This window comes from Piliocolobus tephrosceles, chromosome 3, assembly GCF_002776525.5.
Source record: "Piliocolobus tephrosceles isolate RC106 chromosome 3, ASM277652v3, whole genome shotgun sequence".
NCBI lineage: Eukaryota > Metazoa > Chordata > Mammalia > Primates > Cercopithecidae > Piliocolobus > Piliocolobus tephrosceles.
Window position 1 is genome coordinate 6,127,542 of NC_045436.1, and position 15,578 is coordinate 6,143,119.

The following is a 15,578-nucleotide window of genomic DNA, read 5'->3' on the forward strand; positions in this document are numbered from 1 at the left end:
GAAAATTATAATAATGTTTATTACGAGGAAACATAAAAGAATGAAGAAAAATATTCAAAACTGAAATCCAAGAATTATTCCCACAAGTAAGGGTACAGTTAAGAAGGCTATAAAAATCTACCTTTAAGAACTTTAAGAGCAAAGAGTCTACTTTAAAAACAAATTAATTTTTAAAAGCTGTAAAAAAACTTTAGAAATGTTGAAACCATTGAAAACATTAATGTTTGGACGAACGGAGGCAGGATGGTGCACTTCCGGGTTCTTCTTCACCACCAACTCTTCCCGTGTGTGCGAGAATGCAGCTGACGCCGGGGAAGGTGCAGATTAATCAGGCATGCACCAGGTGACCTCAACCCGAGGAGACCAAGATTTACCTGGTGGCACCTGCGGAGCGGCCCCCCTCCCCCGACAAGCCCGTGCCCCGCCTATTGCCCTTCCACTCCTAGAAAAGTCGCTCCCAGCAGATGCGAGGGGGGGGGGCGGGCTTTCTCAGCCCCCACTCTTGTCGGGACTGTATTAGAAATTCCCCCCCCCCAGCTCCGGTCCCTGAAGCTAGATGACCAAAGAATAAATATGCAGTTTTGCTTTTAGCCTTGCCTACTCGCTGGTTCTTTTGTGCCCACTCTGGTGGTCTTAGAAAAACAAATCAATTAAAGTATTAACAACATGTCACCTCAAAAATAGTAATAATCCACTCTAGAATGCTTCTATTATTGCAAAAAATCACGTACCTGGTGTGTTGTTTTATTCAAAAATTCTTTATGAGATTTCACTCTTCTGATCTCAGTATAGTAATAAGTCTGTGCATGTTCATAAAAGGCATTTTCCAATCTGTTAAAAAAAACCAAACCAGCATTTAAATATTACAGTTATTTTAAACCAAACTTTTCAAGAATCATATTTGTGAGACCTGAAAGTAAAACAGTGACAGAAATATCTATTTTACATTATGAATAAGACAAAGTGAAGCAAAAGATAACTGAATTTTCAGATTAAAAAGTCTAAAAACAAGACCATCCAAAAGCCATTTAAAATTATTTATAATACAGGATACAACAAATAAAAATACCTTTTTCTGACTCATAAACACTTGGTAATGTGTTTTTTTTTTGAGACAGGGTCTGGCTCTGTCACCCAGGCTGGAGTGCAGTGACACAATCTTGGTTCACTGCAACTTCCACTTCCCTGGTTCAAGCGATTCTTGTGTCTCAGCCTCCCGGGTAGCTGGGACTACAGGCATGTGCCACAACGCCTAGTTAATTTTTGTATTTTTAGTTGAGGTGAGTTTTATCATGTTGGCCAGCCAGGCTGGTCTCGATCTCCTGACCTCAAGTGATCCGCCCACCTTGTCCTCCCAAAGTGCTGGGATTAGGATCACAAGTGTGAGCCACTGCTCCCGGCCTAAAATTTGGTTGGAATCTCTAAAAGGACATTTGCCCTACTATTTTATATTTTTATAAAAAGTCTGAAAAAAAATTATTACTCAATTAGATTTCACTTTTTTTGTGATTTTAGTATTTAGGATTTAAAGGAATAAGAAAACTAATGGGCAAAGAACCAAAAATGAGAACTGGCAAATAAGGTGAAAACATTTGTGTGATTTAAATCGTCCATCATTCTATAACCTACATAGGAACAAGAAAATCTGACTAGAGATGGATACACAACTCAAGTTTTCTTTGGTGAAAAGAAGTCATCAGGAGTTATCTGCCTAGGGCATGAAAGAAAGCAGAACTCATAGCCAGATAAAAGACGAACTTAAATATCAGATATTATATTTTAAATTTGCTTTTCTAGGTTACAATTTTATTTATTTATTTATTTTGAGACAGGGTCCCGCTCTGTTGCCCAGGCTGGAGTGCAGTAGTGGGATCAAGTCTCACTGCAGCCTCAGCCTCCTGGGCTCAAGTGATCCACCCACCTCAGCCTCCAGAGTAGCTAGAACTACAGGCATACATGACCACACACAGCTAATTTTTATATTTTTTGTAGAGACAAGGTTTTGCCATGTTGCCCAGGCTGGTATCAAATTTTCCTGGACTCAAGCAATCCAACTGCCTCAACCTCCCAAAGTGTTGGGATTACAGGCACGAGCCCCCATGTCCGGCCTTTTAAGATTTTTCTATTTTCAAAACTGTAGTTTTAAAAATGTTAAAATATGACAAAATTAGAATCAACCTTGAACCAAATAATGTGTGAAGGAATGTATTAACCTAAGTTGTCCTTTAAATTTTGCAAATGGGGGCCGGGCGCAGTGGCTCACGCCTGTAATCCCAGCACTTTGGGAGGCCGAGGCGGGGAGATCACAAGGTCAGGAGATCGAGACCAGCCTGGCTAACACGGTGAAATCCCATCTCTACTAAAAATACAAAAAATTAGCCAGGCGTGGTGGCAGGCGCCTGTATTCCCAGCTACTCGGGAGGCTACGGCAGGAGACTGGCATGAACCCAGGAGGTGGAGTTTGCAATTAATGGAGATGATGCCACTGTACTACAGACTGGGCGACAGAGTGAGACTCCGTCTCAAAAAAAAAAAAAAAAATTGCAAACAGCAACAAGGCACTGACTAGAATGTCTAATGTTATGGTAGCCAGAAATATGTCTACAGGCTATTCTGAATGATTAAAAAAAAAAAAAAAAATCCTTCTCAACAGAGAATCAGTATTAATCTAGATTGTCTCAGTAAATACCAAAGATAAGTGTGGTTTTAGTTTTCAAGCTGAATGTGCACTTAAGAGATAAAATACCCGTTAAACAGTCAATACAGAAGACTGAGAGTAAGCAGGCCTGGTAAGTGCTATTATTTCCTCTTAACTGAGGGACACAGAGTCGAATCTTCCCCTCGCGTTAACCATGACAGGCTACAGCAACATCACGGGATATAGAGCGTAAGTGTTGTAAGGCTTCCACTTTTTAATTCATACACTTCTTCATTATTTGAGGTTTATTTGGAGAAAACCTTATAACCTTATAATTCACAAACATAAAGAAAGAAATGACAAATCTGGTCAAGACATAAGGGGGTTGGTGAAAAGACTAATTCTTTTACCAGATACTCAAACATTAGGCTATTAAGGCAACACCAAACAATTAAGAATGCTCTTTTAAGGAAAGAGACCTTGAGTGTTCTTTGTTCTACAATAAAAAAAATCCAACTGATTCAGTCTTCTTGTTTAGTGATTTAAACCAGCTGAACTTCAAATGTCCATGCTTTTTTATGACATTCCTCTGTCCGAAATAAACACTACTTCCTCCCACTAATCCACACCTTCAAGCAAGTTGCAGACCTTCCTCTTCCTTAAACCTTCCCAGATCGCATCTATTCATTTCTTCTCTGAAATCCTGTAAAACTTACAAACTATATTACAGAATTTACACTTGCAGTGCTCTGTGGGATTTAACAAGGATGCTTTCGGTCTCCACATTTAAATCAGCTTCTTTATGAAGGTAGGAACCTGATCAACTTGTTTTGAGCTAGACAAGATGCACACGTACATACCTATATACAAATACGCACAGTTATCTATATTTTATTGTTTGACCTGTCCTGAAATAGAATTTATCCTACCAGATAATTTAGGTTAAACTTTTAATTACAAACTGCTCCCTATTCTAACTTATTAGAAAACATGTATATTTACCCTTGGCAATAATAATATAAAAATCACCTGGAGTCCATTTTCTGCTACCACTGCACTAACATATCAAGTAAGCACATTTTTCAGAGCATACAAACATATATTTTAGCCACTGCAACTAACTTTGAAAAACTAGCACTGATTCCAGGAAAGAGAGGAGCTACCAGTTTTCAGGTAAAGGACATTCTAGGACATTCTAGCTTCTAAGTTATAGATGCAGATTTATGTCTAAAAGGGGTGTTCTTGAATTTTGTAAAGTACCTAAGAGGCAAAAATATTCACACAACTTTGGAGGACAAAAGGAGGAACTACTGTGTACTTAAAAGGAAGTTATATTGAAGGTAGATCATGTGCTAAAGACTGCAAATAAAAGGCACAAGAGCAGAAGCAGGAGCAGCAGTTGGGGCTAGGGGGGATGAGGGGTGGGGTCCTTACATCCTTTCTTCCTTTCCCCTCCACCTTTTCAGTAAAAGGGGACAGAAGGGAGACTGAAATACTGCTTCAATACCGTCCCCGCCCAGCCAAATGCTTACAGCAGTTCCGATTTTTAATTTATGGAAAGACGAAGATCAGAGACAAAAATCTAACTGCATGGATCTGTATATCTGCATACATTATTTTGTATTTTTAACAACGGAGTTCAGGCCCATTGAAATTCTTTGCTTCAAATAATTTTAAACTAATTAGAAAACTGCTTTCAAGGCTGGGAACAGTGGCTCACACCTGTAATCCCAGCACTTTGGGAGGCCGAGGTGGGCGGGTCACCTAAGGTCAGGAGTTCGAGACCAGCCTGGTCAAGATGGCCTGTAATCCCAGCTACTTGGGAGGCTGAGGCAGGAGAATCACTTGAACCTGGGGGGCGGAGGTTGCAGTGACCTGAGATCGTGCCACTGCACCCCAGCCTGGGTGACAGAATGAGACTCCATCTTAAAAAAAAAAAGAAAAGAAAACTGCTTCCAAAATTTTCCAGAGCCATTTTTGGCATGTTCTCTCTATAGCACAACTTTTCTCTGAGAATCATTTGCTTTCTTACTCATTATTCAACTGTCACCTTTGTCTTGAAAAGCAAAGTACGTGTGTGGTTTTTAAACAGTTGCTAGTAAGCATGACACAGGCAGCCTACTGTCCTAAGAGGAAAGGTCTGAACGTTGGGAACACTTCCTTTTTAATAAAAGAAAAATGCTTACTCGAATCATTAACTTGGACAACTCCTGCCTTTTGCTTTGAAATGATCAGCAAACTTCTCCAATACAAAAGATTTTCACAATCACTCCCAATGCATTACACAAGTTTTATAAAGATTCTAACATTCTGACACTTAAAAAAACACTAATGCAATCATTGTAGCACGTATATGTAATACCTCAAAAGGCTCTGAAAGCACAGGAATAAGTGTGCCTTCAGTAGTCTGCTACTTCCCTCCCAGATCAATGAGATGAAGACGTCCTGATATTCAGCTTTACTCTCCCTCTGAAGATAAAATACAAATCTGAAGAAAGGGTCTATGTGTTTCCTTATCTCCAATGGACTGTCTTATGCACTCCCCATCTCGTATCCACACACTGGAGGCCATGGACCCGGGGAACTTGCTGTTTACATCCGCTATTTTAACAAAGTACTCCTTATGTAGCTGTTTCATTATCCACAACAAAACTGCAAGTGGTTAAGGGCAGGGCCCCATCCTCTGTTTGTCTGGAATCCATAACCACCTAAATTTGAAAGCTGAGGCAGGCAAGATCACTGATGGTTAAGGTAGGGTTCTCAAGCTCAGCACTGCTGACATTTCAGGCCGGTAATTCTTTGTTGTGCAGGGCTGTCCTGTACACTGTACAGTGTATGGCAACATCCCTGGCCTCTACCCACTAGAACCCAATACAGCAACCCCCTCAGTTGTAGCAATCATAAAAGTCTCCAGGCATTGCCAAATAGTCTCTGGAAGGTAATGCTGCTCGGTGAAGAGTCATTATGGCAGGGTGTAGCACAGAGGACAATGGCTTTCTAACGAAGGCTTCATTGAAGCCTTAAATGTCGAGTAAGAGAGAGCCCAGAAAAGGAGAGCTGCCAGGTGGGCATGACTATGACAGCATCTGACAAGGAACAGCACTGCGAATAGGAAAGCACTGAAGTGCAGAGTCAAGGGGGAGCCGTCCCGGCCTGGAGAGTTGAGGCCAGGTGTGATGCTGGGATGAGCCTCGGTGGAAAGAAACGCTGCCTGCGTGTGCTACCAGCTGGCCCTCTCTTCTCTCTGTTCCCTATTGGTAATATGTCTGCATTTAAGGAACAAAACTCATTTATTCTTTTCCTCTGAATTCCAAGCAATTATCTCAATGTTATCTTCGGCACCACTGACTTGATTTCCTGTGGTGTGAACTCTACTGTTGACTGCTTCCAGTGGGAAGGTTTATTTTGCTAACTGCATTTAAGTTTCTTTGCAATTCATCTTTTCATTTGATCCCATTCCTCTGCATGTTCTCTGCTAAATCTACGCTTCTCTTTCTTAGAAGCCTGGTCATTTATATACCAGTGAGAAGGCCAGGTAACCTCCTGCAGCAGATCATTTTCAGAGGTTTGCTTCCGAGAAAGAAACAAATGCAAGAGAAGCAATAATCAAAATTAAATAAAATTCTTCATGAGTTAACAAAGGACACATGCAGAATGAAAAAGGAAAACCATTTTACAGTCAAAATCAATGAAAATATTCATATCTAAATATATCCTAGCATAAAATGTACTACTACAAAACTTCTGTGTAACAATAAATGCTACAAAACAATGAATAATGGTCATGTAATTTTTGAGGTAATGTGTCTCCAGGTAATCTGTCCTTTACACACAAAGGCTTTATAAAGATATTTAAGATATGATAGGGCTCAGACCCTTCCTAAAAAATTACTTACATAGATACATCAACATCTCAAGAATGAAGCAAAAAGAGGCCAGAATGGAATGGAGACACTCTCATAAAAGAGGACAGACATGTCACTCAAGGACATTAGGTAATTACTGGAAAGTATAATGGAAAAACGTACAAACTTTGTTTCTTTAAATAAAGTTGACCTAGATGCACATATGGAAGAGTGTCCATGAGGTAAGGTTAAGTGGAAGATCACTGTCTATCATACGAGCACATTTATGTTTTTGTGTTTGTGGCATGGATACTATAAAGAAATACATACATTTGTTCCTATACAAAAAGACATTTTTTTGGAAGGAAACTTAAGAAACTGTTGATATTGGTTACCTCCGGGAATTGGAGAGGGTTAAGAATTTGACAAAAGAGACTTTTATTTTTACTCCATAGCCTTTGTATCATATGAATGTTTTTCATGAACATGATTTTTTAAAAACATAAATGGGTCTAAGCTACCAATTTTTCAATTCTTAATAATCTAAAAAAACAAAACTTTAAAAGACCTCTACTTACCTTATAATATAACCCACAAGGTGGTCGGTGTGCGGCAGTACAAACAAAGACTTTCCTGAGAGCTCACATGCATTGCATAAAGCTGCAGCCCTTTCTGAAGCAATGACGTCTTCTCCTGTTGATAATCCCCATCAAGATGAATGAGAAATAAAATAACTAATGTGCTTCCCAAATAAGTATTTCCCCAAGTCTGAACAATAGAATTAGGAATAAAAACCCAAACGGCTTTTATCACATCAACAGGACTCACGGGTTCCTTGAGAGCTCTGTGTGGTTCTTAGAGGTCACACAGTATATGCCTTTCAGGAAAACACTGGAATTTTCTACGGAGCCAGGATAGGTGGCCAAGTAATGCCAACAGATATACCACTTAACTATTTCAAAAACCATAACTAAAACTGGAAACAATAATTCATGAAAGAAGTCTCCAAAACCATTTTGGATGCTGTAAGTTTCAACACAGAAACAAAAATATATTTTGGTCTACAAAAGTCTGGGAAAGGGGAAATAAGAATCTGAAACTAAGACATTTTCCAAGAGAAAACTACAAATCCACCCTTTTTCTTTGCCTTACAGAAAACTAATGAAAAAATTTCATAAAATACAGTTTCAAATCTATCTTAGATAAGTAAATTATATTCTTTTTGGGAAAGCTTTGGAAGCCAAAAAAAATTATACTCTTGTAAAAGCATTCAAGCTATTTAATTGTTTTGTGAATTAAACATGCCTTCCTATATCCCCTACATAAGAAGACAAGTGGAACTAGGGGAAGAGGACTTAAGATTTGCATTCTTTACTATCTTTAATTTTTTAGTTAGCATTTGCCTATGTATCATTGGTGCTTTTTAAAGTTAACACACTATCAGCCCTGTAACTGAACGCATAAAAGATTTAAACATCCAAAAAACCCCTATCTCCCTTTAATAAGAATTGGAGGTATGAAACAATTAATTAATTAAATAGACTTTTGATACCTGGGGGCAAAGGGGTTTTCTTCTGAATCAGAACGACTGCAACTTTTGTGTTTCTTCCTTGTAAACTTTGCCTGCAATAAAAAAGCAATAATAACATTAATTATTTTAACTTAAAAAAATGTATTCATGACTTCACATAAAATACAACCTTGGTAATTCAACTGAAGATAAATTTCAACTAAAAAAACCAAGATCAGAAGAAATCTTTTCCTGCACACAAAGCACATACATGTCACAATGATTTAAATTCTAAAAGTATGATCTCACATCTTCTAATCTTAAAAATCTTCCTTAAAAGGAAAAGATTAACTTATACTTTTAGGTAAAAGTTATAATGCAACTTACTTCTTTATGGTGATACACTGCAGAGTAGTCACCCAAAAGAATTAATTATTTGAAACTTAAATAGTGATAAAGCAAAGTATTTTAAGAAACTAAACAGTAAATTACTATGTCTCCAAAAAAGATAATAAATACAAGAAAAACATTTGGAAATTGAGACCAATTAGTCTTCTAAATTTCTTCACATACTCAGCATTACATACGGTCGATAATTACGCTACCTGTGAGGAAGAGAACAAGATTAATTGGAAGTCAATCCCCAAGGTGACTACTGCAGTCTGAACGGTACTCCACTGCCTTCAAGAAATGCTAGTGAATAACACACATGTGCAAACTGAAATAGCCGCCCTGACACAAAAGATCATACCTGACTATCTCCACTCTGGTGGCACACTCAGACTGCTTTTCTTTCCACTGAGGCTCATCCCAGTCCAGTTCATAGAACACAACCACCAGGGCTGGCACCAGATTCAGATGCTTATTCATCCAGCCAGTCTTTAAGATCCCCTTAGGAATGTACCACTCATATGAAGTTCTCTGCAAACATTGGCAGAAATTGAAGTTACATGAGAGCAGCAGAAACCACCTGTTACTGAGTGCCAAGCACTTTCTGTGCATTGATCTCATTCAATATACACACCTCCCGTTTTTGATTAGGAAACTCAGGCTTACAGATTCAGAAAGAACTAGTAAGTGTTGAAGGTGGACTCTCAACCCTGGAGAAGCGATACTTCCCATTTAAAGAATGACTAAAGCCAAAGAGTTTCTATCAGCCCCATAACTGAATGCATAAAATGATGATGCATGTCTAATGATGTCAAGGGTCTCAAATACTTTGTAAAAAAAAAAAAAAAAAAAAAAAAAAAAGTAGTCCATTTCCAGGTAAGTTCTACTTATATTATTCACCATTCCAGCTTCTGTTCTTATAAAACTGCTCAAAAAAAAATTACTTAAAATCCAATATGGCTTTGTTTATTTCAAAGACATATTGCTGTGATGGCATTTCACCTCACTTGTGGATGAAGTAAAAAGCAGAGAACAATTCTTAAACAGAAGCCTCCCAGGAGTCACTTGGATCTGAGCACTAAGTGCCACAGAGTGGGAAAAGGATGCTGTGGATTTGAGTGTTAGCCCTGAAGGATGCAGTTGAAACCTCACATTCCTTCCAAATCACCTGCGCTGGCTCAAACTACTCCACTCCATGTTGATCCAATGTCTGCCTCCACTAAGGAAAGATGAGGTCTATAAGGAAAGCTGACACAAAATAACATGGGGACTCGGCCAAAAGCTGGGAATAGAGAAATGAAAAGCAGCTTGAATTCAAGCATTAAAAGAGGAGAAAAGAGGGCTTGTGCTGGGCCCCCTGCCTTCTTGACATAAACATGACACTAAAGAAAAATAATTGTGTAGGCCTGGCGCAGTGGCTTATGCCTGTAATCCCAGCACTTTGGGAGGCTGAGGCGGGTGGATCATGAGGTCAGGAGATCGAGACCATACTGGCTAACATGGTGAAACCCCGTCTCTACTAAAAATACAGAAAATTAGCTGGATGTGGTGGCGGCGCCTGTAGTCCCAGCTTCTCAGGAGGCTGAGGCAGGAGAATGGCGTGAACCTGGGAGGCGGAGCTTGCAGTGAGCCGAGATCGCGCCACTGCGCTCCAGCCTTGGGGACACAGCGAGACTCCGTCTCAAAAAAAAAAAAAAAGAAAAGAAAAGAAAAGAAAAATAATCGTGTAAGGGCCAGGGCTGGGATGCTATTACTTGCACAATTTCAGACGCTCAGTTTCCAGGGCTGGATATATGAAATGGTGTCTCCTGTGTGTGGTTCTCAAACACACAAAATAATCAGCTAGTGACCAAGTCCTATATTCCCAGAGACCAACTGAGGAGGCCTGCAATCTACATTTTTAATAAATAACCCAGGTTATGATGACATACTTGGTCCAGAGATTACTGTATCAGAGACACTGCTCTAGGGCAAAAGGACAAAAAAGGGTATGGTTCAGAACTAAAAGGGTTTTATCAACTAACTTTCAAACCAACCTCATAAGATTATGATAAATAACAAATAATCAATATACATAAATTGCTTAAAACAGCAAACTGTTTTACTGTTTTTTTTACAACTATGTTAGCTATTAGTGATACTATCATCATGATAATAATTATTACCTAAGGTAAAGTAGTCTTTACTATGTCGTTCACCTTAAAAGTCAGTTTTGAACTTAATACCTTTCTTCATTCTGCAATGAAGAAACTGCCTTAGTTTATGTGTAACTCCTCAAGAACAGGGAATCTGTCTTAAATTCGTATCACTGACTTGTGGCACGGTTCCAGGTGCCTATCACAAAGCAAGTGCTCAAGAAATCTGTGAAACTGAGCCAAATTACACAGACCATGGGATTCAAAAACGACATTAGTAATGACGGTGGGGACTGCAAGACCTTCCTTTTAGAGGGGACGATGTTAAAAATATGGAGACTTGGGTTTTTTTCCCAAAAACAAAAAAGGGAAAACCTAAGTTCATAGGATAGAAGTTTTATGAAGTAATTATTCCTGAGTTTAAAAAAAAAGAACTATTATTAAATAGACATGCAGTGTATTACATGAAAATGCCTAAGGCTTTCTTTATACACCGCTGTGACCACTGTCTTGATAAACTCGGCACACACAACAGAACAAAAAAGACACACACACACACACACACACAAGAGAGAGGGAAAGAACACATACCAGCACAGTGCCATTACCTTGGGTCTACATTTGGGATACTCATGGTCACCTGGGAGCACCTTGAAAGAAATCGGTACTCGATCAGCTCTCCGATTGGCACAGAAGGCGTCCCAGACCGCTCGATGGACTGCATTATAAACTACATCCAGGCCCGTAAGAGTAACAAAGGCCATAGGCCGGCAACACAGTTCCACAGGCAAGTCCCACTGTGTGGGGCTCATGTTTACGATGTCACAAAAAACCTGAAATACAAAGGTTAATATATACATAATTAATTTTTAAAACCTCATATTCATTTACCCAGCCTGGGTAACAACAGCGAAACTCTGTCTCAAAAAAAAAAAAAAAAAAAACCTCATATTCATTTCCAATATATAAATCTCTATTTAAAAATCATTACAAAAAAACCATTACAAGGCCAGGCATGGTGACCCATGCATGTAATCCCAACACTTTGGGAGGCCGAAGCAGGTAGATCACTGGAGGCCAGGAGTTTGAGACCAGCCTAGACAACACAGCGAAACCTTGTCTCTACTAAAAATACAAAAAAATTGGTCAGGCATGGTAACTCACGCCTGTAATCCCAGCACTTTGGGAGGCCAAGGCGGGTGGATTATGAGGTCGGGAGATCAAGACCATCCTGGCTATCATGGTGAAATCCCATCTCTACTAAAAATACACACCTGTAGTCCCAGCTACTTGGGAGGCTGAGGCAGGAGAATGGCGTGAACCCGGGAGGCGGAGGTTGCAGTGAGCTGAGATCGCACCACTGCACTCTAGCCTGGATGACAGAACGAGACTCCGTCTCAAAAACAAAAAAATTAGCTGGACATGGTGGCACACGCCTGTAACCCCAGCTACTTGGAGGCTGGGGCATGAGAATCGCTTGAACCCAGGAGGCAGAGGCTCCAGTGAGCCAAGATCATGCCACTGTACTCCAGTCTGGGTGACAGTGAGACTCTGTCTCCAAAAAAAATGAAATAAATAAAATAATCATTACAAAAAGGCAAAAGGATTTGAGTATCTGCAAACTGTCACGCAAACAGAAGAGAGAAAAAGGGAAAACTTTAATTCCTGAATTGGATCTATTAAAATGTAATAACTATATGATATTTTTTTAAAAATCTTTCATGTTAAAAATGTTGAAGTCAACTTTAAGACAAATGGGTATTTTCAGTAATGTCTCAAAATGCACACAGAACTTTGAAATTAGTAGACCAAGAAAGCAAGAAGGTGATAAAATTAAAATAGATCTACATGATCTATTTCATCTATAAAAGAAAAATATATTGAAAGAAAAATATAAAAGAAAAAGTTGACTTACATATAATAAACTTCCTCTAATTTCTCTGTAATTGCTAATATTGAATTTCTGAATACCTAGGATATTATTAAAATAATAGCCTTTAATTTATGTAATTATCTAAATAGTAGCTGTGTTGTCTCATTTGCCACAATATAAAATGTACTCTTTAAAGAAAAATCTGTAAGGGAAAAACTAACAATGAATGGAAACTTCTCAAGAGGATGTTTCCATTGCATTCTTTAGCTAAGAATCAGTCCATAATAAATCTAAAGTATGCCCTGACTTTGTAAGTATATAAAACTATGTTTATCCCAAATAAGACTATCATTATATATATATATATATATATATATATATATATTTTTTTTTTTTTTTGAGACAGTCTCGCTCTTTCACCAAGCTGGAGTGCAGTGGCATGATCTCAGCTCATTATAACCTCCACCTCCCGGGTTCAAGTGATTCCCCTGCCTCAGCCTCCCTAGTAGCTGGGACTACAGGCACGCGCCACCACGCCCAGCTAGTATTTTTGTATTTTAGTAGAGACAGTGTTTCACCATGTTGGGCAGGATGGTCTTGATCTCATGACCTCAAGCGATTGCCCGCCTTGGCCTCCCAAATGAGGTTCTTTTAAAGGATAATCTATACCAGTATATTATAGAGAATTCAGGTAAGGCACAAGTGGCTCATGCCTATAATCCCAGCACTTTGGGAGGACAAGGCCAGAGGACTGTTGAGGCCAGGAGATCGAGACCAGCCTGGGAAACATAGTAAGATCCTGTCTCTAAAAGAAACAAAAAAGAAAAAAGACAGGCATGGTGGTGCAGACTTATAGTCCCAGCCACTTGGGAGGCTGAGATAGGAGGATCACTTGAGTCTAGGTGTTTACAGTTACAGTGAACTATGATTGTGCCACTGCACTCCAGCCTGGGTGACAGAGCAAGATTGTGTTGCAAAAAAAAAAAAGTTATTCCAAACAGTATTATCACTATATTTTAAATATAATCTTATTTGAAAACGAATGTGTCACGAGGCTCTTTTAAAAGGTAATCTACACCAGTATATTATAGAGAAGTCTAATACAATCTTTGTGAAAGGTGAGGCACACTTAGGCTAATACCTGACCCCCAAAACATGGAATATTTTCAACTGAAAGGTTAATTCAGGAAAGACTATTAGTTTTCTCGTGTTTACGTACTGAAAGAACAATAGGTATTGAATAAATGATTTGCAAAGTTTGCCAGAAATGTCTACAACAGATAGTTTTAGAAGTGTTTAAATATTTTTAGGACAGGATTAAGCTATGAGGGCAAAGGATTGCATGTTCAGAGAAAGAAACAGTCTAGTTCTGGGTAATTTGGGAATGAAAATTAAAAAGGGGTGACCAGGCTGGGCACAGTGGCTCACGCCTGTAATCCCAGCACTTTGGGAGGCCAAGGAGGGTGATTCACGAGGTCAGGAGTTCAAAACCAGCCTGACCCATATGGTAAAACCACGTCTCTACTAAAAATACAAAAATTAGCTAGGCATGGTGACAGCGCGCCTGTAGTCCCAGCTACTCAGGAATATGAGGCAGGAGAATTGCTTGAACCTGGGAGGAAGAGATTGCAGTGAACCTAGATCGCACCACTGCACTCCAGCCTGGGCAACTGAGCAAGACTCCGTTTCAACAACGACAACAAAAAACACGTGAACAAAATACAATACGGGCACCTTTGCTTAATATGAAGGAGTCTAGACTAGAGGCCATTTCCTGTAATAACTCCAGAGGCCCAAAAGACATAGATGTGGTCTTTGAATATGGAGCTGAAATAAGAGGAACTAAAAATGACTGTGTCATCCAATACAAATACGAGTCACATAAATCAATTAAAATTTTCTAGCAGTCATATTAAAAAGTAAAACGTTGATGGAATTCATTTTAATAATATTCAATTTAACGCAGTACAGTATGTCCAAAATATTATACTGACACTAATACAGAAGTTATTAATGACATATTTTACCTTTTTTTGTACCGAGTCTTCAAAATCTGGTGTGTATTTTACACTCACGGCACAACTCAATTCAGACTAGCCTATTTCAAATGCCGGATGTAGCTACCGGCTACAGAACTGGATAGCAGAGATCTAAATTATGGGAAATCTGTTCCAAAATCACTGCATGAAAATTGTAACAGAAATTATTGCCACGTTCTCCCATGGCACTTGAAATGGTCGTGCTTATTCTGCAGCAAAGGAATTTGAATGAGAACACCGATATGCACAGGCGCAGATTGAAAGGATCTCAATGACAGGCTGGAAGCAGAAATTTTCAGATATCCTGGAAGAAGCCAATGGAGCAACCAACGAAACTATACATGAAAGGAAGCGCAGCTATAGGAGGTGAATAATGGATGGGAGATCCAGTAATGCAAGGGAAGTAAACTGGAAACTAGCGTGAGAGGTAAGAAAAGTGGCCCAATCAAATTGGGAACTAAAAAAACCCTAAAACCTAATGCGGTTGCTTTTTTTTTCTTTTAACTAACTGGAAGTTCAGGGTGTAGGACACAAGGCTGCTGAGAATGGGATTGAGAGATGTTCAACTACAAAACGAACAAAAGAGGAACGACAGTGTGGGGACGAAACGATGTTTCGATGTTAAAGATGAGAAGAAAACAACCCAGCCTAGGAGAAACACCGTCCCCATGGTCGCAGTATCCGCTCTGGTAGCTCCGGCGAGGAAAGGCAGAGGAATAACATTGCAGTCCCTAAAGGCAGATATCTTCCTCCTCTTATTCCCCTGTCTTAAACCTGGGAGGCCCTAGAAATGGGTGCGTCTTTCCTTGGGTCTAAAAGAGAAGTGCCAGGATTGCACTCGTCGATGGGATTGCAAAACGCAGGCCCCCAAACCAGCATTGTTAAGAGTTAGCTCTCTTCCTCTGCGATCCCGCCTGGCCCCGCGGGTCTCCCGGCCCGGACTCACCCAGGCCCCACGCCCCGGGCCCGCTGCAGCTGAGGCCTGTCGCCGCCAGCCGGGACAAGACGAGGGGAGGCGGCGGGATGTCACAGAACGCCAGGGCCGGTCCCCACCGCTGCAGCCCCACAGCCAGCTCCAGCAGGCGAGACTTCCCTGTAGCCACCGCCCCCACCACAGGAAGCACTTTCTGGGCCTGAGTGACAGCGTT

General features: G+C 39.8%; 1 protein-coding gene across 1 annotated transcript in view; it reads right to left on the reverse strand.

The window, feature by feature from the left end:
* The window catches only part of TRAPPC11 (trafficking protein particle complex 11), a 55,313-nt gene extending 39,762 nt beyond the window's left edge, over window positions 1-15,551 (reverse strand). The window contains exons 1-6 of the mRNA XM_023220943.1: window positions 15,377-15,551; window positions 11,127-11,351; window positions 8,745-8,914; window positions 8,036-8,106; window positions 7,062-7,176; window positions 732-831 (exon numbers count right to left, since the gene is read on the reverse strand). Coding sequence (XP_023076711.1) covers window positions 732-831; window positions 7,062-7,176; window positions 8,036-8,106; window positions 8,745-8,914; window positions 11,127-11,330 — 660 coding nt within the window. The 5' untranslated portion in view covers window positions 11,331-11,351; window positions 15,377-15,551. The remainder of the gene's footprint in view (window positions 1-731; window positions 832-7,061; window positions 7,177-8,035; window positions 8,107-8,744; window positions 8,915-11,126; window positions 11,352-15,376) is intronic.
* Between the last annotated feature and the right edge of the window lie 27 nt (window positions 15,552-15,578).